The 25,786-nt window shown below is 41.6% G+C and overlaps 1 protein-coding gene across 1 annotated transcript; it reads left to right on the top strand.

Annotated features, from left to right (window-relative positions):
* The first annotated feature begins 206 nt into the window (after positions 1–206).
* WDR31 (WD repeat domain 31) lies at positions 207–25,786 on the top strand. Its single transcript, XM_036752771.1, has 11 exons — positions 207–332; positions 1,452–1,547; positions 4,603–4,727; positions 5,227–5,356; positions 7,138–7,212; positions 13,138–13,282; positions 13,398–13,498; positions 14,856–14,923; positions 16,224–16,365; positions 16,994–17,156; positions 21,614–25,786. The coding sequence occupies exons 3-11, from the start codon at positions 4,681–4,683 to the stop codon at positions 21,772–21,774; spliced, it is 1,032 nt and encodes a 343-aa protein (XP_036608666.1). The 5' UTR covers positions 207–332; positions 1,452–1,547; positions 4,603–4,680; the 3' UTR covers positions 21,775–25,786.

The following is a 25,786-nucleotide window of genomic DNA, read 5'->3' on the forward strand; positions in this document are numbered from 1 at the left end:
CCTCGGGCCAGGGTCAGGCCGGGAACCACGCTGTAGGGACGCGGAAAACTGGGGGTGGGGGGAAGGGAGAGGAACTGGGAGGGGGAGGGGAGGGGAGGCGGGGGCAGCCCGGCTCTGGAAGGAGGAGCCTGGCAGGATGGGGGCGGGGCCTCCCGATTGGCGGAACGCTCTTCGGCCCCACCCACGCTGCCGCCCGGAGTCATTTCGCGGGCACACAGCCGCCCTAGCGACGGGCGCCTCGTTGCTAAGGGACGGCCTGAGGGACGGATTCCTGCGCGCATGGAGGTTGCAGACCCCAGGCCTCTTCAGCCACCCTGCCTCAGCCCCTGACAGTGCGTATGGGGTGGGGATGAACGTGGGGGCGGGGAGTGGCTAGGGAGACGAGCCGACCCCCTGCATCGTTGGGACACCGAGTCCCTTAGCTAAGCAAGGCGGGGGCGGGAGAGGGCCCCCCTCCCACGAGACTTCCTCCCCCACGCCAGTCTGGAGCCCCCCAAGCGGAGGGGCGGCCACCGAGGATCCCCTCCGCGGCCTCTCGCTTCCCTCGCTGGATGGTGCCGGGGCTCTGGCCATGGCTCCGGACTCGGAGGACCTGGGTTCAAATCTCTGCCGCCTGTGTGCCCTTGAGTTTAACTTCCCTGTACCCCAGCTTCTTCATCCGTGAATGAGAGGTTTGGACCCCACGACTCACAAAAGCCCTTCCAGCCTCAGATCATAATCCTAAGAGATTAGATAACCGTTAAATCCCATCTTCCAGCTTGAATCTGTATGAGCCAATGACCTTCTCCATCCTTCTGCTACCTCCCCTCCCCCGCCCTTGTTGGGTTTCCTGGCCCCTGATCTGGGAGGTCCTCTAGGAGTAAGGCTAATACCCATTCTCCTTCCCTGTCTCCCTCTTTCCTTTTCCCTCCTTTAGTCACCCCGAGGGACCTCATCGTGCCTTTTACTGGCTTTGTGTGACACTGGGGGATCCCTTCCCTTTTGTAGGTCTCAGTTTCCCCAAATGTAAGATGAGGTTAGACTAGATGGTCACTAAGGTCTTTTCCAGCTATGACATTCTATTATTCAGTGAGTCATATTGGTGTGTGTGTGTGTATGTGTAGTTTTAAATAGGTGAAATTGTCATCACAAAACTAGGAATCTGGGACTCTAAAGGAACACCTTATTTAATGAACAGATGTAATAGCAACATGTTAGTGGAATCTAAGCTTACCTTGATACATTTATGAGAAGGATGAGCTAAATTACCCCTAAGGTTTCTATGCATATCATTTGTTCCTAAGAATTTTTGCACTACTGTAAATTTTTCCAGTTGTTGGAAAAAATGAAATTTATCTCAAAATTTGAAAAGTTCTTTCTTTTGAGAAGAAAGGTTACTTTATAAATCTTTTTGCTATGGAATTATATGGCCAATGAGAAAGAATAACTAAGTATATTATTACAAATTGCAGTGACTAGCAAGGGTCTATCTGAATCATTTCTCCCAGAACAATCTTTGGACATCTTCAGCTATATGCATTTACCACACAGATCTGGTAGGATTTGGGGTGAGTAATTTTAAAAGTTATCTTTTTATTGTGAAGCCCTAAAAATGCTTTTTTTAAAAATAAGTTTTATTTTATTTTCAGGTCTGCATTTTCTTCCTCATGCCTCCACCCCCCCCCCCAAAAAGAAAAATAAAATCCATTAGAACTATACAGTCAAGGAAAGCAAATACCCACATTGACCAACCTACAGATGCTTTGTACAAACAAGGTGTTGTCACTTGAAGAGTTACAAACCCAATCAAATTATTTCAAACTGAGACCAGTGCAACTGCAGTACCAGATTAAAAAAAAATGCCATTTTTGTTTTCTCTTGAAATTTGTCATAGTCTTGGGAAAAGGAATAATTTGGTAGTTTAGGAACCCAGATATCTTGTCTACTTCAGCAAATATTTAAGCAGCATCTGCTTCATGCAGAGTACTGTCTAGCCACAATTGAGGTATATCTCTAGAAACAGTTCTTAGAAGAAATAAGTAGACACATTCACAAGGCAGAGTTTCTTTTCTTGGGGCTATTGCTTCCCATGAATTCCTTCATATTTATCTGTATAGGCTAAACCCCTTAGGAGAGGAGGAGGGGAATGATTTCCCTATTTCTGGTTAGTTCTCCTAGCTTCCTAGAGTCCCAGGTGTCTGTTTTTTTATCCTCCTCCCCTCCTATCTTCTCTAGATTACATCCTCAATCATCTTCCTCCTCTTTTCTTTGAAATCTCAAGCCACCTCCTGTCTACAGGTTCATTTCTTCTGCCTTCAAACATGTTACCCAAGCCTCTGCTACCCCTAAAAAACCTTCACTAAACCTAGCCTCCCCCTGAAGCTCTCATTCTCTATTTCTCAACCAAACACCTTGAAAAAGCAATTGATGCTAACTGTTTCCACTTTTTTCTCTCACTCAGCTGTTAACAACTCTTTGCAGTTTGGCTTCTGACTTCTTTCAACTAGAGCTGCTGCCTCCAAAGTTACCAGTGTTCTCTTAATTGTCACATCTGATGATCTTTTCTTGATCCTCATCTGCATTTAATACTGTTGACCACTCTCTCCTAATGGATATTCTCTCTTCTCTGGGTCTTTATGATGTGACTCTCCTTGTCCTCCTCCTCCTGTCTGACAGTCCCTTTTCAGTCTCCTTTGCCAACTCATTGTCCAAATCACACACCCTCGTCTGTGAGTGTTCCCAGGGTTATAGCATATGCTCTCTTCTCTCTCTGTGCTTTCTCTTAGTAGCCTCATCGGGTTCTGTGGGTGTTAACTACCAACTATGCAGATGGCTCCCAGATTTCTATATCTAGCTTCAGTTTTTTCCCAGCCTTAGTTAGTCTTGCATCATCAATTGCATATTGGACCTTTCAGACTAGATGTCCTGAAGATAACTCAAACTCATCGTGTATTCATCATCGTTCCCCCTCCAAACGTCTTCTGTTCCAAACTTCTCTATTTCTGTTGAAGTCATCACCATCCTTCCAGTCTCTCAGATTCATAATCTCCACCCTATCCCCTACTCAGTTTCTTTCAACGCATATATACAATCAGTCACCAAATCTTGTTGTTTCTGCCTTCACAACATCTCTCATACTTGATCCCTTCTTTCTACTCATGTAGCTACTACTTTAGTTCAGGCCTTCAACCCCTCCTCATCTAGACCCTAGATTATTACAGCAGCCTCCTATTTTGGTCTTCTTGCCTTAAGACTTTTACTACTCCAGTCCATTCTCCACAATTGCCAAAGTAATTTAACTTACATACAAATATAACCATGTCAGTCACCTATTATCTCTAGGATAAAATATAAACTCTTCTGTTTAGCTTTTAAAGCCCCATGCAGCCTCACCCCAAGCTATCTTTCTAGCTTCTCTGGACGTTACTTCACCTCCTGCACTCAGCTCTCCAGCCAAACTGACCTTCTCTCTGTTACTCGAATATGACACTCCCATCTCCCATATCTGTGCCTTTGTATTGGGGGTTCCACATGCCTGGGACACACTCCCCTCTTGCCACCTCCTCATAGAGGCCCTTTCTTCTTTTAAGACACAATCTTCTTCACGAAACTTGTCCTGTTCCTGTTAGTGTCCTTCCTCACAAATTACCTTGCATTTAACTACTTTGTATATATTTGTATTTATTCACTTTATACTTAGGCTGTATATGTATTTTATATGTATTATCTCCACCAATCAAATATAAACTCATTGAGAGCAGGTACAATCAGTTCCACTATAACTGGATCAAAAAAACTCCACATAATGCAAAATCTCTCAATAAAAAACACAAGGAAAATAGGTTTGGAGCAAAATGCTCAAAAACTTGGTCAGTGACACATTAAAAAAAGATAGGAACTTAATAAAAAACAGTAACCCGGTTTTGTTCATGTCAGATGGTTAAGACAAACAGAAATACAACAGGTAGTGGCCACTTCCGCGGGCTGCTGCTTGACCTCCCTCTTACCTCCCCCCACCCTTTTCAGCAGCATACAAGGAAGTAGTTGGGAGGGCTGAAACTCTGAGCTTCTGCCTAAGGTGGTGACAGAAGTGTGTAAGAGTGGTGTGGACCAGCCCTTCTCTGCCCACAGCTCCTGCTACACCAGAAGTACAATAAATATGGCACTGTTACCTTGACAGAGACCTCAAATTTGCTTCTTGAAGTTGACTTTGGAAAGGTTACTACTTGTGAGTTACTGCAAAATGATTCAATTTTCTACATTCCCACTCTTTCTCCCTGGAAAACATTGGGCAGAAGCAGACTTGAAATTAGCATTATGCTCAAAATGTTCTCTAATATATCAATCACAGTGGAACAAATTTGCATTTTCAAAACTAATTATAGCAGAACTGATTTTATTGTTTCATTCTTTGTCCTTTTATCTCCTGGCACAGAGAAGGTGCTTACATATTTATTGGTTCATTGATTCATTCATTTGCTTGGAAAGAGAGTCAAAAGGCACCACATCCCTTAATTACTAACCCAGATGCCTTATAGTGAGCCTTCTGACCATCTGCCCCTGCTTCTTTATCACTGGTAGAATTGTTGTTGTTGTAATATCTCTGTGATATAACTTCTACAGATCCCCAGGAATGCCAACTCAGATGTGCCAGCAGTGGCAGGTGGCATTGGCAAAGGTGTTGACTGAATGCTTTGAACCATGGGCAAGCTCCAGAGCAAAATCAAACATAACACCTACAAATACAGGTACAGCAACCTTGCCCCAACCCAACTTTGCTCCCCAAGCTTTCCAGCCCAGAGCCACCTCATAAGCCACCATGTCACCTTCCACTAAACAAAACAGCCTAGAGAGGCAGCCAGTGAGGCTGAATTACCATCCCTTGAAGGACAAGTTCATGTGTTCCTGTTGGGTTGGATATGTCCCGAAAGTCTGACATAGCTAGTGCCTGTTTCTAAGTCAGGAGAACCTGCAAATCTTTGTGGAAAATTGCCTAAGCATTAACAAGACCTATTTACATGTCTGTAGTCAGTTTATCTGGGCATTTACAGAGGAATAACAGCTCCCAGTTCCTAGTGCCTGATTGCCCCCAGCATTTTCTGTGCTTCAGTCCAACTTACATTGGCCCAACATCCCCATTTCACCTTGGATCGTTCCTTTCCCTGTGCTACTCTTCCTAGTCCCAGTGGCTTCTTCCTCTGCCCTCCCGAAATTTTCACCCTCTGATTTGAATCCCCTCTCTACCAGAGCTGAAGCACACGTGGAGGAGAATGGTCCTGCTAAAGTGGTCCAGGAGTACAAAGGAGCCCACGTGGATGCTGTCAACTCAGTCACTGCGCTGAATTCAGACCTTTGTGTTTCTGGAGGAAAAGATAAGGTAAATATGATGGTGCCAATTATAACATGGTGAGCAGAATAATTGGAGCGGCTCTGGGAGAACAGATTTGATGAAATGTGGTTGGCAATCTGGAAATCAGAATTTGAGAATTGAGTATTAGCAGTAGCCGCAGTCTGCTGTTACAGACTCAGGAGCCCTTGGCTAGCAGGACTAGACCGTTCAGCTTGTTCTTTCCCGGTAGCATCGCCTCCCTCTTTGGGGAGCATGCTCATGCCTTCTTCTAGAACCACCCCCCGTCTCATTTATTTCCTATGCTTTTTATGTTTTCTTTCACTTTTTTTGGAGGAAATTGAGATTAAGTGAGTTGCCCAGGGTCACACAGCTAGTAAGTGTGTCTGAGGCTGGATTTGAACTCAGGTTCTCCTGACTCCAGGGCAGGGCCAGTGCTTTATCCACTGTGCCACCTAGCTGCCCCTACTTTTTATATTTTCTAATGCACACAGCTACTCTATTAATAAATATCTAACCCACCCCCTCCCCCACTGTAGTATATATGATTAACTAATACTCTTAACAATGAATGGAGGATAGTCATCCTTAGCCACTTAATTTTACTTTTTCTTAAAAGTCCATTGGACAATTATTCTGGAAAAAAATTTGGACTTTTTCAAGAAAAGTAACTAAATTGTTTATACCTTTTGACCTTCTGAGCATATGCCCTAAGAAGGACAAAAATACAAAGGTCCAATATATACCAAAATATGCATTGAAGCATTTTTTGTGTCAACAAAGAAGTGGACAGAAAGGAGGTGCCCATCAATTAGGGATTGGCCAAACAAACTGTTCAGCTGTGTCCATGGACAGCTAGGTGGAGCAGCCTAGAGTCAAGAAAACTCATCTTCCTGATTTCAAATCTGACTACAAGAAAACCTCAAATGTAGTCATGAAGAGTATGAAATGACTGAACAACAATAAACAAATCGTGGTATGTAAATATGATTTTCTTGGCAAAGATACTGGAGTAGTTTGCCATTTCCTTCTCCAGCTTATTTTACAGGCAAGGAAACTAAGGCAGACATGTCCAGGGTCATACAGCTAGTAAGTAAGCTAGTAAGTATCTGAGGTCAGATTTAAAGTCAGGAAGATGACTCTCCACTGTACCACCTGGCTACCTCCTATCATAACATTAATGAAAAGAACAATAAAAGGAAGCCATACTCTAGTAATTATAATACTCAGTCTCAGTCCTGAAGAACTAATAATGAAATGCTTGCATATGTGGCAGAGAGGTGAGAGACTGCAGGATTCAGAATGTTGTATACATCAGTTGACATGGTCGCTATATTGTTTGTTTAACTTTTCCTTTGCTACAAAGGAGATTTAATTTCAGGCAGGAACGAATGGGAGGATATATTTGTAATAGACCACGACAGAAAAACAAAACGTATCAATGACCCTTTTTTTTAAAGACCAATGCATTAAACCTTAACTTCTGCAAACTGTCTTTTGAGTTTACTTTATTAGACCTTTAGATGTGAGCTTAGCCTCTATGGAAAGGAGAAGAGATGAGTAGGAACTCATCGAGAAGGTGATGAGAGGACAATGAGATGCATTAAATGGAATCAGTCAGGGTGGTGTGATATGCCAAAGGAAAGGGTGAAGCCATTCACAGTGTAGAAAGATGAGGATGAAGGACACTAAGAGGAAGTGATGTAAGGACGGGGGCCAGAGGCCAGTGAACAGTAGGTGTAGTACTTTAATATTGATTTGAATCAAAAGATTGTGGTCAAAGTAACTGGCTCTAACCACTTTCTCCACAGATGGTTGTGGCCTACAATTGGAGATCTGGAGATATAATGAAGCAGTTCAAAGGACACGAACGGGAAATCACCAAGGTATATTCTGTTTAATTTGACAAGCATTTAAAAATACCTGCTATGTGCCAGGTACTATCTGGGCTCTGGGGATACAGAGGCAAAACCAAAACCATATCTGCTCTCAGTGTTTACAGGGGATGGGGCTAACCTATGTGCACAGAGAAGTGAACTTTATACAGAGAAACAGAAAGTAATTTTTAGGATAGAGAGAGTACTAACTAACCACTGGGGGAATCAGAAAACTAAGCTGCATTGGAGCTGTATGTGGAAGAAAGTCCAGGTGAGGAGGGAGGGAGGGAAGGGAGAAGGAAGTGCATTCCAGACATATGAAGGACCCCCTGGCAGAGGCACAAAGGCAAAAGAAGAGGCAGAAGATGAAATTGTATAGAGCAAACAGCTGGCAGCCTCATGGCAGGAAGGCAGAGTGTGTGAAAGGGCGTGATGTGAGTCAGACTGGAGATGTCCTGTTAAAGGGCTTTAAACACCAGCCTGAGGATTTTTGCATTTTATCCTAAAGACAATAATAAGGAGCCAAATGAAGATTTTCAAATAGCAGAGTGATACATGTGGTCAGATGTTTATGAATATCAATTTGGCAGCTGTTGTGGAGAATGGATTAGAGAAGAGAGACCAGAAGCAGAAAAGAAACCAGTTAGCTATTAAAACAGCCCAGGAGAGTGGTGATGAATTGTCATTGTATAGGGAGTTTGTCCAACCTTGGGGGAAAAAAATATGAACTAATAAAAGATTAGTTAGTAATATACAATTAGTGGTTCCATATGGCTTGTAGGATTAACTATAAACTCTCCTGTTTGTCATTTAAAGCTCTTCACAACCTGATTCCAGCTGACCTTTCCAGTGCTTAATATACATTACTCTCCTTCACTCCACAGCCCAATCAAAATGCCATCTTACTGTTCCTGTGCCGTGACCATCCATCTCTCATCTCCGTGCCCTTACACTGGCTGTCCCCCATGCCTGCGAAGTGCACAGGCCTTTTCTACCTTTCCTTATTAGAATACTTAGCTTCCTCTAAACTTAGCTGAAGCACCACCTTCTACAAGAAACCTCTCTTGATTCCTCCAGGTGTTAGTACCTCCCTCTCCAAGTTAACTTGTATTTATTTATTTTATACTTTTTTATTTTACCTATGTGTATATATATCTATTTCTAAATCCATATCCCTATCTTTATTTATATGTGCTGCTTCCCCCATAGGGTATAAGGTCCTTGAGAACAGGGACTGTTTAATTTTTATCCTTATATCTCTGTTACCTAGAACAGTCCCTGGTATAAATAGGCACTTAATAAACACTTGTTGGCATTTGTTGGCAGCTAAGTGGCACAGTAGATAGAGTGCTGGGCCTGGAGTCAGGAGGACCTGAGGCCCAACCCACTGTCGGGCAGTGCTGTGTAGCCCAGGACAAGTCACTTAACCTCTGTCTGCTTCAGTTTCCTTGGCTCTAGCACCCCACCCCCCGGGCTGTTGTGAGGATTAAATGGGATAATATTTGTAAAGGACTTGGCACAGTGCCTGGCACTTAATAAATGCTTATTGCCTTCTTCCTTCCCCCGATTAATTGATTTTTTTTAATCTTGAAAAATACTAGAGGTATTGATATTGTGAATCCCTCCTCCAGGAACAGAAGAGCACACTAATCCCCTTATTTTGCTTAAGGGTAGAGCGTGTGACCTTTGCTTGTGCTCCCAGTAGTTCAGGTTATGGGTAAGGGAGGAGAGGGCCAAGACTTTCCCAAATCAAAGTACAAACGAATTTCTTTCTGGCGCCAACAGCATCATTCACATGGTCAACAGAGTTTAAATTGAATACATGTGACGTACAAGGGACCTGATATGTGTTGTGAGGCTTACAAGAATAGCATAAAATAAGGAGAGAGACTGCTGCCTGGTTAAGGAGATAGAATTTATAGACAAGAAAAGTTAAATAAAACTAATGAATTTTTAAAATATGACAGTAATACAAGAGGTGTGTGATAAAGTGCCAAATGAATAGCACAGAGCAGAAAATCAGTGCTCCAGACGCTCAAAGCGGAAGAACTCTCTGGGCCTTTGTTGGTCAGGAAGAGTTTCACCAAGGAGGCAGGATTTCCGATGAGTCTTGATGATAGGTAGGGTCTCAGTAGGCAGAGAGATAGGGAGCAATGCCAGCAACGGTATGGAAATAGGGAATGAAACCCCTGCACCCAGTGATCTTTAACCAGTTCCCAGTTTATCCTTCAGGAGTTTGAGGGATCCTCATTGCAGGTATTCTGTTGACACAAATATCAACTCTGTTGTACAGTCCTTGCTCATGTCTCCCCAGCCCCCAATAAATCTGCCATAGAGGATCTACCTAGATTGCTGAAGACCTTCTAGAATTAAAAAAAAAACATGTCATGGGCTTTGCTATAATATCTCTGTTAGTCATCTTTGTTGATGAATTCTGTTGTTCATCTGTTGTCTTTCATTCATGACCAAAATATCATCTTTTTTAATAAAAATATTTCCTTGATGATACATCACATGCCACTTCTTGGGCATAACTCACAGTTGGCAATATACTGCAGTCACAGTAACCTTTTTCTACCTGCAATTTTAATTTCATGTTAATTGTGGTTTTAAATTATTCACAACCATATAGGATCAAAAGAAATATATTGGCATCAGGAAGATTGGCATTAGTTTCAAGAAATAGCTTCAGATCACTGAAAGCACTTTGCAGTTTCCCAGATACAATCCAGCCCTCTCTCTTCCTCCCTTCAATCCTGTGCTCATTATCCAACTGCAGTGCCCATCCAAGATATATGTACTGATAAACTAACTTAATGGACTGCTCATCCAGCTTTAGCCATAACCTAAGAAATGTCCATTTGGGGAGTTTTCTGTGAATTACTAGGTCCATCTCTTTTGAATGATTATGAATTTCATTAAATGTAAGCTCTGTGGTACTCTGGGATTTGATGCAGTCAGCTCAATTTCAGCTGACAATAGGCACATTTAGAGGGTTTTACTATCTGTAGGGAATCCCTCTTACATTTTGTCCTTACATAATCATATTTTCCATCATTATGGGAAACACCTTTGGAAAGCATATATGTCCCTATTTTATGCTTTTCTTGATATTGATAATCAGAGGATTGTTGGATGAAGATATCTCTATATTTGGACAAATCAGAAATCTTAGGTGGTTTTAATGTCAGGGGAAATTTAAAGGAAATTTCTAAGGCTGTGTTTTGTTACATCATGTTGAATGCTTTATTGTAATCAACGGTCTACACAGTGGAATCTTATATTCTCTATCTTTCAGTTAATTGTGTGACTTTGAAGATTTGGATGACAATTATTTGTGAAAACTTTCCTGTCTCCATGTAATTTTTTTTTCAGCAAGAATATGCTGGATATGTGTACACATTGTCCATATCAAGATTTTTTTTTTACAGGGGAGGGCAGAGCAATTGGGGTTAAATGACTTGCCCAAGGTCACACGGCTAGTAAGTGTGTCAAGTGTCTGTGGTCAGATTTGAACTCAGGTCCTCCTGACTCCAAGGCCAGTGCTCTACTCACTGCACCACCTAGCTGCCCCTCAAGATTTTTTTTTTAAATGAGAAAAGTAGGCTTAATGGAATAATAGTTGCTGATGTTTTCCCCATCACTTTTGGGAAGCTAATGATAGAATCCAAGATCTTTCCCCACTTTAGATGTAAACAACTTTTTTTTAAATTTATTTTTTATTTTTAGTTTACAGCACTCAGTTCCACAAGTTTTTGAGTTCCAAGTTTTCTCTCCCTCTCTCTTCTCCCCCTTTCCCCTCAAAGATGGCATGTAATCTGATATAGGTTCTACATATACCTTCACATTGAACTTATTTACATAATAGTCCAGTTGTAAAGAAGAATTCTAACCAATGGAATGAATCATGAGAAAGAAGAAACAACACCAAAAAAGGAGAAAAAAAAAGAGAGCAAAGAGTTTACCTCCATCTGCATTCAGATGCCATAATTCTTTCTCTGGATGTGCATAGCTTTTTCCATCATGAGTCTTTTGGAGCTGTCTTTGAACCTTGCATTGATGAGAGGAGCCAAATCTATCAAAGTTAGTCCCATATATAATGTTTTCCTAGTTCTGCTCCCCTCACTGAGCATCAGTTCATAGAAGTCTTTCCAAGTTATAATGAAGTCTGTCTGTTCCTCATTTCTTATAGGACAATAGTATTCCATTACATTCATATGCCAAAATTTGTTTAGCCATTCCCCAATTGATAGGCATCCCCTTGATTTCCAATTCTTTGCTATCACAAAGAGAGATGCTATATTTTTGTACATACTGGTCCATTTCCCACTTGTGGGATCTCTTTGAGATACAGTCCTAGAAGCAGTATTGCTGGGTCAAAGGGTATGCACATTTTTATAGCCTTTTGGGCATAGTTCCAAATTGTTCTCCAGAATGGCTGGATCAATTCAATGTGAACAACTTTTTACCAGCCATATATATGTATTAAGGGCAGCAACACCACTACACAAGAGGAAGAAAAACAGTGGCCTTTCCCCCTTGACTCAGTGTTGTTCCTGTGCCTTTACTCCTTTCCCCATCCTCTATGTTCCAGCCAAATTGGCCTCCTTGTTGTTGCTGACACAGCGCATTCCATCTCTGTGATTCTGTGCAGGCTGTCTCCCATTCCTGAAAGGTAATCCCTACTCATCTCTTTCTCTTAGACTCCTTAATTTCCTACCACCCAAGTGCCACCTCTTTCATGAAGTCTTTTCTGATTCCCCTCAGTGCTTTCCTCCCCAAAATTGTTCTGCATTTACTTCACAGATACTTTATGTCTCCTTATATGTGTCCATATCATTTCCTCTGATAGATTGTAAGGTTCCTGAGGGCAAAAACTGTTTCCTTTTTTGTCTTTGTATTTCCAGAGCCTCACACAGTGCCTGGCATATAGTAGGTGCTTAGTAAATGTTCATTGGTTTATTGCTTCAGTGATGTAACAAGAGTGGGTAATAACAGATGGCCAACATGACTGCTGTGTCAGAACCCGTGACATGTTAAAAATCCTGTATTAAGATGGAGCCATGTGCATACTCTCTCATTTCCATTCCTGGATCTGTCAGTTTCTGTTTCCACCATGCATCCAACATCAGGCAAAAATCCTGATGCTTCCCTCATAGTTTCAGGGTGCAATTACTTGTGCCACATCAACTCCATTTACCGCTACGACCCTTCAGCACATAATCTAGAGGAAGGCCTCCAGCAGATTAAGTAAATACACCAGAGTATATATGGGAGGACACGGACAAGGCTTATACAAGATTAAAAGGTGTGGATGAGTTGCCAACTCCATCAGCGGAAGGAGGAGGACCAATGAGATCCACACATCCGTCAAAGTATTGCAGTATCATTTCCTCCAATAGCTTATCAACTCACTGGTTGTAAACCAAGAGGGCTATCAGTTACATTAATGTTTATAGATGATTGAAAAACTCTGATCCTTAGTACCCTCTGCCCTTAGTGTACTCTGCCACCATCACTGCAGAGGTAGAAGGGGCCAATAGAGGACTGAGGGTCTTTTTGTATTTCTCTTTGTTTCCTGGGTTGCCGTGACCAAAGCATTCATCACCTAGTGACCAGGTTTTTGGTAATGAGTTTTCCATATTTAGGATAGTCCTTGGACAGTGTGTGTAGTCAGTCAATCACTAGGAATTACATTAAAAGCCTTTCCGGTTTTGTAGTACCTGCTAGAGCTAGTTCCACTTGCCCGGCCTTCAGGAACCAAGGATCCACCACCATGCTACAATGTAGAATATTGGGTAGGATTTTTTGTGGGAAAAGTTCTCAATGTGCTGCTTTTAATAAGAGAATTGTGCACATATCTTTCCTCTCTTTGAAATTCAGTCTATCCTGGACATAAAACTATGGATCTTTTTTGCCTTGTTTTCTGAACAGGTAGCCTGTGTTTTTGGATCAAACCAGTTTTTCAGTGCATCTCGTGACAAGACAGCAATACTATGGGAGTTGAATGGAAATTCGCAACCAGTACAACAGTTTCTGGGCCATGATATGGTTGTTACTGGATTAGCTGTGAGTCCAGGTGAAGCCTACAACAAACTTGTTTCTAACCTGCATAGCTTTTCCTATAAGTGTGCATTCCTAAATCCCATTTAAAATCATAACCTGATGGACTCCTTTCTTAAAACCATTTATAGATTCTTCACAGATATGTACTGGTTCTCGGGACAATAGTCTCTGCATGTGGGATATAAAGACTGGAGAATGTCTTCAGAAAACTACCATTTCAAGAAACCTGGTAAGATACTGGGTAAAAACATCAGTGTCCGTGTAGGGGCAAGAACATACTGGATGGGAAGTCTGTAGACCTCCACAGCTTAGTCCCAGCTCTGCTACTAGCTAGCTGTAGGATAGTAATCAAATAGCCTCATCTCTCTGGGCCTAATTTTCCTGCTTTATCAAATGAAGGGATTGAAAACAAAAATCTCTTAAGGTCCCTTCCAGCTCTAAGAATTATGTTTGCATGATTCTGTACAATAATGATGGCTGACATTTATGTAGCATTTTAAGGTTTGCAAAACACTCTACATTGGCTTTAAAAGATATCAGAAGACTATCCAAAAGAAGTAGTTCCTCCTTTTATTTAAGTGGACAGACTCACCATTTTCTGATTGTAGATACCGGGTTGTGAGAGGAAATCCACTTGCCCTTCGTTCTTTCCTTTGTATGGAGAACTGTGTTAATTTTGAAAACTATCATAAGGCCAAACCAGCAGGGGGCCACATCAGTAATGACAAAGGATAGCATTCTGGCTTCCCTTTTTCCCAGTGCTACCATATGGAGCTCTCAGAGATGCAGTGGTTTGGCCATGGATTACTCATTTGGCCTTTCGGACTCTCCTGCCACTCATCTGGACATGAGCTTTAGGTATTCCATTTGTTTGCATTAAGAACTGACCATAACAGAGTCCCTGATAATGTAAGTCATCAGATGGTCTTAAATATGAACCAAACCAAGGAAAGGAGAATAAAACACCCCCCCCCAGGGCTGGGGAGAGGGGCAGAGAGGAGATCAAATGACAGAAGAGAAATGGGAATTTTGCTAACAGGTTAGAGTCATCAGCTTATGATCAGTAATCATTTCTTGTATGACCTCTGGTTGTTCCCCAAAACATGATAAGAAAGGATTTGAAGACAGGGAAGGAGGCTTGCCAGGTAGTAGAAAATTGTTATAGTCCTGTAAATGGCAGAGACTATATAAATGTCTACATTGTTCGTTGGTGTGTTTTTATAAAGTAATTCAAAAATTTTATTTTAATGCCTGACATAGTGTTTTGAAATGTTTGAACTACTTTCAATCTCTTTCTCAAATACTGAAACTAATTGTGTAGAGGAGGAGAGACAGAGAGAAACAAATGAAGTTATTACATAGAAGAGGCTTGATAAATGTTTATTGTTGATGGCTTAAAAACAAGACATACAGGATGGAATTATACACAGTCCCTTAAAAGCATATTTGCTAGTTCTTCTATGTTTGAGAAGAGGTGCAAATATATCTTCTGTAGAGCAATGATTTACTGGAAACTATGGAAAGATTAGGGAGTGTCTTGTTTGGTGGGATTTATTTTGAAGTTTTTAAAAAGTTCATTCTTCTAGGTCACTCATCTGTGCTGGGTCCCTGGAGAACCACTTCTTCTCCAAACCTCTGAGGATAAAAGCATCAGGTGGGTTTGCTGATGGAGTAGGGGTCTGTGGAGCTCACTTTGTAGGACATCTGGGTACACGCTTACACGACTAGATCCTTGTCCTTTACTGTTAGCTTCGTTCCTTCTGCCCCCTTGGAAGGCCCCATGTGGAAGTCAGCCCTAGCTAGGAGACCCCTCCAGTCCTGCTAAATCTGCTGCCACCACCGTGTCCCCATTTTGAAGGTGTGGCCTCCCCTGCCCCCAATCACCAACTGTTCTTGCCTGATCTCGTTTCTCCACTTAGCCACCTAACATGTCTCCATGACTGTGCACTAACCCCTGACTAAAGCCCTCTTTTTAGCTACTAGTCTCTTCATTTTTTTGACAGCTAGGTGGTAGAGTAGATAGAGTGCTAGGCCTGGACTCAGGAAGACCTGGGTTCAAATGTGGCCTCAGGTTTAACCCCCAGTTGCCTGTTCCTTCAACTGTAAAATGGGGATGATAATAGCACCCACTTCCCAGGGTTGTTGTGAATATCCAATGAGATAATGTTTGTAAGCCACTTAGCACAGTGCCTGGCACATACTAGGTGTGTTGTGAATATCCAATTAGATAATGTTTGTAAGCCACTTAGCACAGTGCCTGGCACATAGTAGGTGCTTAATAAATGCTTATTCTCTCTTCTTTCCCTTTTGGTGCAGAGACTATCAACACTAAAATAGATTGGGGAAGAGGTAGAGTGGGGAAGGTGTTGCTTTTTAGGTATGTAGCAGAAGCAGAATTATAATAGAATCAAGGAAAGGGTCTGTATTCTATCTTGTAATGATAGGAACTCTAGATTATGACTCCACATAGAAAATGCTAGAAACCATGTAAAAAAATGTAATGGAAATAATCCCATGAATTGACCCCATGCATAAGTTGAGGAATATCTTTAAATCTTCTGTATCTGATTTCTAAAATAATGCCCAGCTCCATTAGAACAATTTCCTTATCACATACGAAACAGATCTCACAGTATGATTAGAGCTGGGTCACCAGTCTCAAATTACCTGGAAAAATTAAAGTCACTTTACTTAAAATCTTGTCAATTGAATCTTTGAATAGAATATTCCAAAATGTCAGCAACTGATGTTATTTCTTAGAGCCATTGCACCAACTCTGGAACCTTGTGAACAGACCCATTTCAGGGAGCATTGTCTCCTAGACAACACAGGACATTCCATTCCGTTTTGGTCCCTGATCAGCAAAGAACCAGATATTTTGCATTAGCTGATTATCTAAAGTAGGCATATTGTATATGTTTAATCCACTTCATTTCCATCCCAATTCATTTCAGAATTTGGGACAGTCGGAGATTGCAAGTAGCTCATAAATTTCCAGTAAAGCAGCATATTCAGACCTACTGTGACGTCAGTCCAGATGGATATAACTGTGTCTCCTGTAGCAGTGGCTTTGGAGGGGAAGGCTGTGAAGCAACAGTAAGAGATTATATTCTGCACACTAAACATTCCTAGTTCACTCAACTAGTTCTTGGAGGACATGGACCTTCCCCCATCTTGATTTCACTGCTCTGAATGTGCTCCAGGTTGTTAGTGTTCCTCTTCCTCCAACTAGTCTAACACATAGGACAGGGGGGCCTAATGCCTCCCTTATTCTGGATGTCATACTTCTGTAGATCCTCTGCATGGTGACCAGAAGACAAAGTCAATATGCCTGTGTCTTCAACTCATATACTTATAGCAGGGACCTCTTACCCACCAGACCCCTAAAGCAGTTCCAGGAGACCCAGTACACACAGCTGGAGGGTTGCTCTGGGCATCAGGGCCACTTCATGCTCGCCCTAGGCTGTGGCTTTCTATTTGACAAGTCTCCCATAATAATAAGAATCTGAAGTGCTCACATCAACTAAACCTACAGAATGCAGATTCCTTCTGCCATGTTCCTGATTGGTCAGTGCCTTGCATGTGGTAGGTGCTCAATAAATATTACTCAGTGGATGGATAATTGATGGGTGACTGGGTGGATGTCCTAAGAAATAAAACAGTTAAAGAGAGTAGAGGAAAATGTGTACAGCGTTCCTTTTTACACCTTGTGTCATTGTTACAGTTGTGGGACCTAAGACAGACTAGAAGTAAAATATGTGAGTACAAAGGACATTTCCAGACAGTGACCTCCTGTGTCTTCCTGCCGAATGGGTTATCTCTGATACCAGCAATTGCCACCTCATCATACGACAACAAGGTGAAGATTTGGAACAAAGATACTGGAGGTGAGAGACCTACTACATGTTTCTCCAAAAGCACCATCATGGTGATGATTGCTGCTTTTAAAAATTCTCCTTAAATTGGTTTAATGTATGCAGTGGCCTTCATGCTTGCCTAACTTCCAAGTGGTTAGAGGGTCACACCAAGATCCTGGGACCATTCTCTCCCTACGCCTTAGTGGAAGCAATTATAATGGCATTGTCACTGCTGAGCCAGATCACTTTTACATTTTAAATGGCCTTTACATCTGTGCGCATCAAGTCACATACCCTACTCACATGTAAAATGTAACACTCAAAATAACAGTCAGGAAGATTAATTCAGATGTGGCAAATATGAAGGTTTTTTTTTTACAGGATTAAAATGTGAATCCCAGTTCTAGAAGTTCTGTCAAATATTCCCTCCCCTTCACAACAACTCCTTGGGTTTTCAGATTCCAGTAGAATCATTAATACTTCATTGCACAAGAGAACCAAGAAGCCAGTGAGAAAAACATTTCAGGGAACATAGCTACCCAGACTAATAGGGGCTAGCACACTCTGTCCTGTGTGCCAAGTACATACAGTTATTTAGATTCTACTTAGATAGAAATCTCAATAACTAGAAAACTTCAAATCCTATTTTTATACATAAGTCATCCAGAAGACTTGTTTTTCAGAAGTGACAGTCAGCTTGACTCTTTTGGATCAAAGATTTAAGGGAATGAGGCAGAATTGTAGTCAGCCAGAAACACTGTGAACAGCAACAATCCAGTCATCCACTAAAAGGCAGTCTTTTGTATATAGTATTTTAAAAGCTTTTCTTCACGCATTAATTTTTTAAGGCATGTAAGGGTAACATTCACACCTGTGAACTATGAGTGTGAGGGTAGATCTGTCCATTTTGAGTTCATTTCATAGCAATTATTCAAATAATCCATAGAAAAGACTGGTAAAAAAAAATTGGTTTATCCACAAAATGAGATTAAATGAACTTTAAGTGACTATATCTCAGCCAATTGAAATAGGCCTCCAAGAAGAAGATGTTTGAGGCCCAAAATTCTCTCTTTCTCTCATTCCGTGGGCTTCCTGGAAAGCAAGATTTACTCCACGCTTTCTTTCAGAGATAGGTCATTAAAAGTCCTCTTAGTTTCTCCACAGTTGGCAGTTTGTGCTACATGTCCTTAGCATTTGATTTAACCTTTGATTCCAAATCACAAACTATTAGAGCTAGAAGGAACCTTAGAGGTGAAAGGAGGACATTGAGGCTCAATGAAATGAAATGACTTGTTCCAGATCACAGTCATTGTTAGAGCCAGGATGAGAACCCAAGTTCTTTCTGAGTTTTTCAGTTTGTAGAAATGTCTCTTCATAGCTTAGTCCCGATGCCTGTAATGCCCTACCTCTACCCTTCTGCCTCTTAGACTCCTTCAAGGCTCAACTCAGGGACTATTCCCTCCCTGAAGTCTTTCTTGATTCCTCTAATTGTTAGGGCTCTTTTCCCTTATCAAATCAGTTTGTATTTGTTCATCTATATGTCTTATATCTGAGTATAATATAAGCCCCCTTAGGTATAGGTACCATTTTTTAGTTTGGTTTGGTTTTTTCTTTCTTTCCTCAGGATCTAGCATAAAACCCCTTACACCAGTAGTCAACCCAACTCCATCAGCATTTACTAGGCATCAGGTGATGGGCTAAGTGCTGGGGATGAGAAGAAAGCCAAAAAAACAGCTCCTGTCTTCAAGGAGCTCACAGTCTAATTGGGGAGACCACATGCAAACAACTATGTACAAACAAGACATACACAGGATACACTGAAGGTAATCTCAGGGAGAAGGCACTAACATTAAGAAACCCCAAAAGCCTTCTTGTAAAAATTTTAGCTAAGACTTGAAGGAACCAGGAGGCAGAGTTGAAGATGGTCACTTTGACAGCTGAGTGGAGGATAGTCTTGAGGCAGGGAGATCAACCAGAAGGCTGCTGCAGTAGTCCAGGTTTGAAGTGATGAGAGTCTGTACTGGGTCATGGCAGTGTTAGAGGAAAGATATGCATGTCCTAGAAATGTAACTGTAGAATCCATAGATCCTGGCTGTGGAATATGAAAGAGTGAGGATGTGAGGGTGACACCAAGGTCTCAAGCCTGAGGGACGAGGAGGATGGTGGTGTTCTTCACCATATTCGGAAAGTTAGGAGACAAGGTTTCGGGGGAAAGATCGTGATTTCAGTTTTGGACATGTTGAGTATAAGGTATCTGTGGAGCATCCAGTTCACCATGTTCAGTAGGCAGAACATGCAAGATTGAAGGTAAAGAGATCTGAGAATCATCTGCCTAGAGATGATAATTGAATCTGTGGGAGCTGATGAGATTACAGAGCCCTTGGGAATATTGGGCCGAGATGGTCCAGCAAAAGATACTGAGAAGGAGCAGTTGGACAGGTAGGAGAAGAACAATGGTAAAGTAGTATCATGAAAGCCCAGAGAGAGGAGTATCAAGGAGAAGAGGGGGACTGACAGTGTCAAAGGCTACAGAGGGATCAGGAAGAATGAAGTTCAAAACGCCATTGGATTTAGCATTTAACAGATTGTTCATAACTGTGGAGAAAGCAGTCTGAGTCAGGTGATGAGGCTAGAAGTCAGATTGCCAAGAGTTAAAAAGAAAGTGAGAGGAAAGGAAGTGGAGGCACCAATTGTAGATGACCTTCTCAGGAAATTTAACCATGAAAAGGAGAAGAGAGATAAGATGATAGCTATCAGGGATGGACAAGTCAAATGAGAGTTTTGGGGATGAGGAAAACATGGAAGTTATTTGTAGGCAACAGGGAAGCAATCAGTCAACAGGGAGAGACTGGTGACATTGGTAGTGAGCGGTGATCTTCTGGAGAAGATAGGATGGAATGGGATCACTTGTGCATCTAGAGGGGTTGGCCTTGCCAAGGAGAAAGGCTGCCTTATGATGGGAGATGAATAAAAGAGGAGATAGTGGCAGAAGGTATCTGAATTATGAGATGAGCAGAGGAGAAGAGGGACCCAATTTTTTAAGTGAAATATGATACAAAGTTCTCAGCTGAGAGGGTGAGGGGAGGGGAAGCCATGGGAAGTTTGAGGAGGGATAAAAAGGTTTGAAAAAGCTGCTGTGGAGAGTGGCTTGATTAGGGAGGCATAACAAGGTTGTCTTACTACAGTGAGGGCCAGGTTGAAATGATAAATTTGTAGTGATTTTCTCCAGCTTCATTCAGCACGAGAGCAGGAGCAAAGGCAGCAGATAGGGGAAGTACTCCAAGGCTGGGTGTGATTGCAACAGGATGAAAGAGCAAGGAACAAGAGCATAGTCTAGAATTGAACGAAGTTCACCGAGGAGTCAAGAGGGTGCTGGGAGGAGAGTGGGTAGCTAGTGCAGGAGTGATGGCTAGAGGAAAAATTGAAGGGTAGAGGGATTTCAGGTCACAGAGAGGACTAAAAGCAGGGTAGGGGGTTGTAAGGCAGAGGGAAAGGTAGGATAACACAGGAAATTATAATTACAGTGATCCCTTCTGTATCACAGGGGTTAGGGGCACAGTGCCCCTGTGATCTGGAAAATCTGCATTAAATTTTTGGCCCTCCCTTTGTAACAGAGAAGTCTGAATTATTATGACATTAAAAGATAAAATATGTTGATATTACATAATACAATACGTATATTTTATGCATTTCTAGATTTCTAAACTTTTTCTCTGTCATCTGCTGGCCACCATGTGTTGTCTGCAGCTTCCACAAAACTCCCCCCAAAATTTCCATTTAATTTCTTATGCCAACCCATGATATATCAAAACCACGATAGGGACAGTCTCGACGTGGAAGGGATAACTGTCGTTGATGAGGGAATTTCATAGTTCATAAACATGGAGGTGGAACATTTGCGGGGCGATGGGGTATGACCATCTCCATGTGAGGCAGTGGGGTGGAGAAGTGAGTCTTGGCAAACAGCTTGAGAAACTGAGTTAGAGTGTAGAGGAGATGGAGAGGAGAGAAAGAATGAACCACGTACTGATTGCCTTGAGGAGGGGAGGAGAGTGGTCTGGAGGCTGGTAAATAACAATCATCAAAATTTTGAATGATAGTAGCTACTTAATAAATGCTTATTGAATTGAATGTCTATTGAGTAAAATGATGCTTTATGGTACCTATGTAATAGGATTGTTGTAAAGTTTAAGTGAAATAATATATTTACAATGCATTGCAAATCCTAAGACGCTATAAATGCTAGCTAGCTATTATCATTGTACTGTTCTGTATGTAGTACACTGTATTACCCTCCTGTACGCCTTATGAGAGACAGCATGTATGGTGGGTGGAAGGCTAGACTCAAGGCCAGGGTCCAGAACAGCTCTGACACCCTATGGCATCTCGTAGTGCTCTGGACAATTCTCTAAGACTGTTGGTAGAAATGGTGCCCGCCCCTTCATTGTTTGTTTCTGAAGAAATTAATAGCTTGTTCTTTTTTCCAGCCTGCCTTTTTACCCTACCTCTGGATGGATCCGGCCCTTTGGTTTCCTTGGCCGTCTGTGACACCTCCTCCCTACTTTGTGCAAGTTTCAACTCTGGAATTCACTTACTCAGGATCAGTAACAGCAAAGGGCTGCAGATACAAGAAGTGGCCAAGTTTTGATGCTCCGTTACCTTCCTTTGTATAGGGAGCTCAGGCAAAAACAAATCCTGGAACCTCTTCTCTCAGTGTAAGCTTTCTTTCAGTTGTGACCATGCCACTGAGGAGGGCATAAGGAACACATTTAGGAGTGATACACAGGTGTTAGCTCAGAGGTTGAAATAAGCCCACTGTTTCAAAAAAACTCTTTGTCCCACCATCCAAAAGTAAGTTTATTCCTCAAGATTTGCCCACTTTGTTTGTGATAGGTGAAAGGTAGATAGGGACCAGGTGGAGAGCCTCCCCTTGCTGATGCCAGTCAGTACCTTCTCTGAAACTTATCATCTTAGAAAGCCACCCAGAGGTTAAGGGACTTGCTCCAGGTCACCTAGCCAGGATGGGTCAGAGGTAGGACATATAAGCAGTTCTTCCTGACTTAGAGGCCATCCTCATGCCAGAGGAAGATGTAGGCAGAATTAGGAAGGAACAAATAAACGTCCTAGTGGAGCTAGGTGAAAATGTGTCTAGGCCCCTCAGATTCTGTTCAGCGTCCCAATTAGGCCTTTATCCTCAGTGGAGAGAAGTCCTGGATATTTGGGTCCATGCTTCTTCCCTTCTCCTTTGACTCTGACCCCATTCCTGCAAGGTCTCCTAGGTCCATGGCAACTATGATAGAGAATAGGAGAAGCAGTAAGAAGTATGAATATTTGAATGAATTCTAACTCAAGAAGTAAAATAGCAGTGAATATCAGGGAAATAACTAGTTAGAGTGATGGGTTTGGAGAATAGGCTGACGATTACCTTATTAGAGGATTTTAATCTTCTTAGATTCACCCCATGCAGCAAAACTTACAGAATAGAAATGGAACCTATGGAACCTACTATCAACAGTGCTCTGTTCCAGGGCCTACTCCAGAGAGGGGCTACCTGTTTTGTATCTGAAATTCCCATAAAAACATTCACCAACCGGGGTTGGCTTTGGATCCTGGGGTTACTGGATCTTTATATAGAGGTGCTTCTCTCTCTTTTCCCATTCACAGCTGTAGCATTAGGTTGCCTTATTCTTACCAGGTTACAGAAACCAAATGGTACAGAAGCTTAGGCAGCAAAGGTCAGTAAGTATAAAGAGGGAAATTGAATCAGAGGTAGCAGCAGAGAGGAATCACATGCTTTTTTTTCCACAAATTTTCTTTTTTTAAAATTCCGAGCTTAGTGTACTCGAAATAAAATGAGCATTTCTTTATGTAAAATAGAACAGAAAAAAGGGGATCATACGTGAAACTAAAAATTTCACACATATTGCTTACTTTTGATTTTCAAAACTTTCTTGCTGTTTCCTTTTGTCTTTCCTTTTTCTGGTACATTTTTAAAAGGTGCTTCAATTATCTCTTCTTTTTTTCTTTTTTGGCACCCCTATTACTACCTTCCTTTTTCTCTCCTCCCCCATTGAAAAAAGAAAAACAAAAGTCTTGTAATGTATACATAATCAAGGGGGAAAAAATTCCTACGTTGGCCATGTCTTTGTATGTTTCTTTCTGAACCATGATTTTATTACCTCTCTGTCGGGAAGGGGGAAGCAAAGCTTTCATGGACACAGAGCAAAAAAACTTATTCTTCATATACAAATTCCCACTTTCCTACCTGCAAATACCACTAAAATGTTAATCCCAAATTTTCTAAGTAGTTTACCCCAAGTTATGTTGAATTTAATCAAAGGTTTCTTAGCGGTAAACCTTAATCCCAATTTTCATTTCTCGTTTTCTTTTTGGAGGGGGAAGGCAGGACAATTGGGGTTAAGTGACATGCCTAAGGTCACACAGCTAGTAAGTGTGTCAAGTGTCTGAGGCCGGATTTGAACTCAGGTCCTCCTAACTACAGGGCTGGTGCTCTACTCACTTCCCCACGTAGGTGCCCCAATCCCAGTTTTCAATCAGGGTTTTTATACACCCATTTAGAGCAGCCTTCCTTGCTCTGTGAAATATAGACTGTTCCAGTCTTCAGGCAAGACGCATTTAAATCATATCACACAAACTTATTTTCTCCTATAGTAGGATATTACATACTCTTTGCTCTCTGTCATTCTCTCTCGCTCTCTTTTGTCTTTCTTTTCTTGCTATTTTATTCTGTCACATACCACTATATTTCAACATCCCTAATAAGCCACCTGAATTCTCTTGGTACAGTTTAAGCATCTTGTATTGTTTTCTCTTCAGTGGAGATGGAGGAATAGATTACCGTCCTCTGTAAAACAACCAAACTTTCTTTTCTCCAGGTTAAATAATTTTGATTGTTTTAGCCTTTCCTCATAACTCTTATTTTCCAATTTTGTTATTTCCCTCTGAATCCTGTCTGTAGTCTGTCTCATGTTATACAGCTCCATATTTAAACAATCCCATTAACCTTAGCAAACGTGTGTATAATGTCTTCTCAGTGTAAGGTATTATTACAGTGGGTGCTGAGGGTACAAGAAGTAAAAACAATATGGCCCCTGTTCTCAAGGAACCTGCTGTCTAAGGTATCTTAAGGGTGTACTTCCATGTATGTGTCTTTTAAGATAGCTAGATACAAGGTGGATTGCAACGAGGGCCAAGAGGGGCTAAATGGCACATAAAAAGAGCGGAAAGGCGTGCTAATGATGTCAGACATTTTGCCTGATTATCTTTCTGCTTCATTTGGAGCCCAAACCTGTGCATTCAAGACGTTTGGCTGCCTGAAATCTCTCTGACATTTGTCAGGGCGCCATTCTGTAGTTGATATCCTTTTATTCCTAGAAGTGGGAGAGAGATCAAGTAGGGAGAACAAGGGGCAGGCTCAATCAGGAAAATTGAAGTCGGTCGGGGCCAGCCATGATAGACCTGAAAGAATTTAAAGGAAGAAAACCTGCTGATTTAGCTCTCAAGAAAATTGCCTTATCAGGCCAACAGTTTCTCTCTCTAGCTCTAGTACTAGAGTAACCATGGCAGCAGCTCCTGCTTCACTGGTCTGTGCAGGACCTAGAACTGAGACGTAATATTGGTGTAGTAAAAAGAGCACTGGATTTGGAATCAGAGGATTTGGATTCGGAGCTCAGTTCTGCTGCTCACTAGGTGACCTTGGGTAAATCACTTCACTTCTCTGGGCCTCAGTTTCCTCTTCTGTAAAATGAGGAGGTGGAACTAATTGATTTCTAAGGTCTCTTTTGTCTCCAAATCCTCTGACTTATATAAAGTTTTACTTGAAAAAAAAAATGTTAAACTACTAATGGCTGATTAGGATCCCATTTCCAGTGTTTGCCTAAGCTGTGTGCTAAAGACTGATATAAGTTGCTTACCAGTGTATTTCTATCTAATTCAGTGAATGTTTTTTGAGCACCTACTGTACACAAGTTCCTTTCAGTCAGTTCTAACTACCCTGAGCCAGATTGTCCAAGTGCCCAAAGGTCCCTCTCTTGGAAACAGCACAAACTCTTTTCGACCAAGAACAGTTTTCTAAGTCGCTGCTTCAGTTACCAAACAAATTCCTAGCTCCCGAAGAGGGTTGGTTTGTTCTCAGGTAATGGTTTTGGCACTTGAAAAATCTGACCTACTGTATCCTAAGGGTAGTGTGACTGCAAATGGTTTTTTTTTTTGGAAATGTGAGTGAACAGAAAATGTTCTGGGTTTCCATGCAGAGCTCATATTGAATCCCTTGATACCGACTCGGGGAAAGGAATTTATCTTGATTTTTGTTTTTAAATGTGATTTTAAAATTAAATAACTGTTTTTATATTTGTACTGTGGTTGATAACCAGTGATAATGTATTAACTACTTCGCATAGGCAGGTTCAATGTGAATTTTTAAGTCTGTTCACGAGGTGCTTGGTGAACTGTATCAAATAAGTCACTCAACACGTATTTATTGAAAATGTACCATATCCAAGGCACCAGTGGCACTTTTGTTTGGTATTGTGAAACCTCAGCAAATGTTTTTTAGAGATTGAACACTTATTTCATGTGGTGTGTTTTTTGTATTAAATACTAATGAGTTAAAATAAATGAATTAAGTCGAAAACCCAGAC

This window comes from Trichosurus vulpecula, chromosome 3 (genome assembly GCF_011100635.1).
Source record: "Trichosurus vulpecula isolate mTriVul1 chromosome 3, mTriVul1.pri, whole genome shotgun sequence".
Taxonomy (NCBI): Eukaryota; Metazoa; Chordata; class Mammalia; order Diprotodontia; family Phalangeridae; genus Trichosurus; species Trichosurus vulpecula.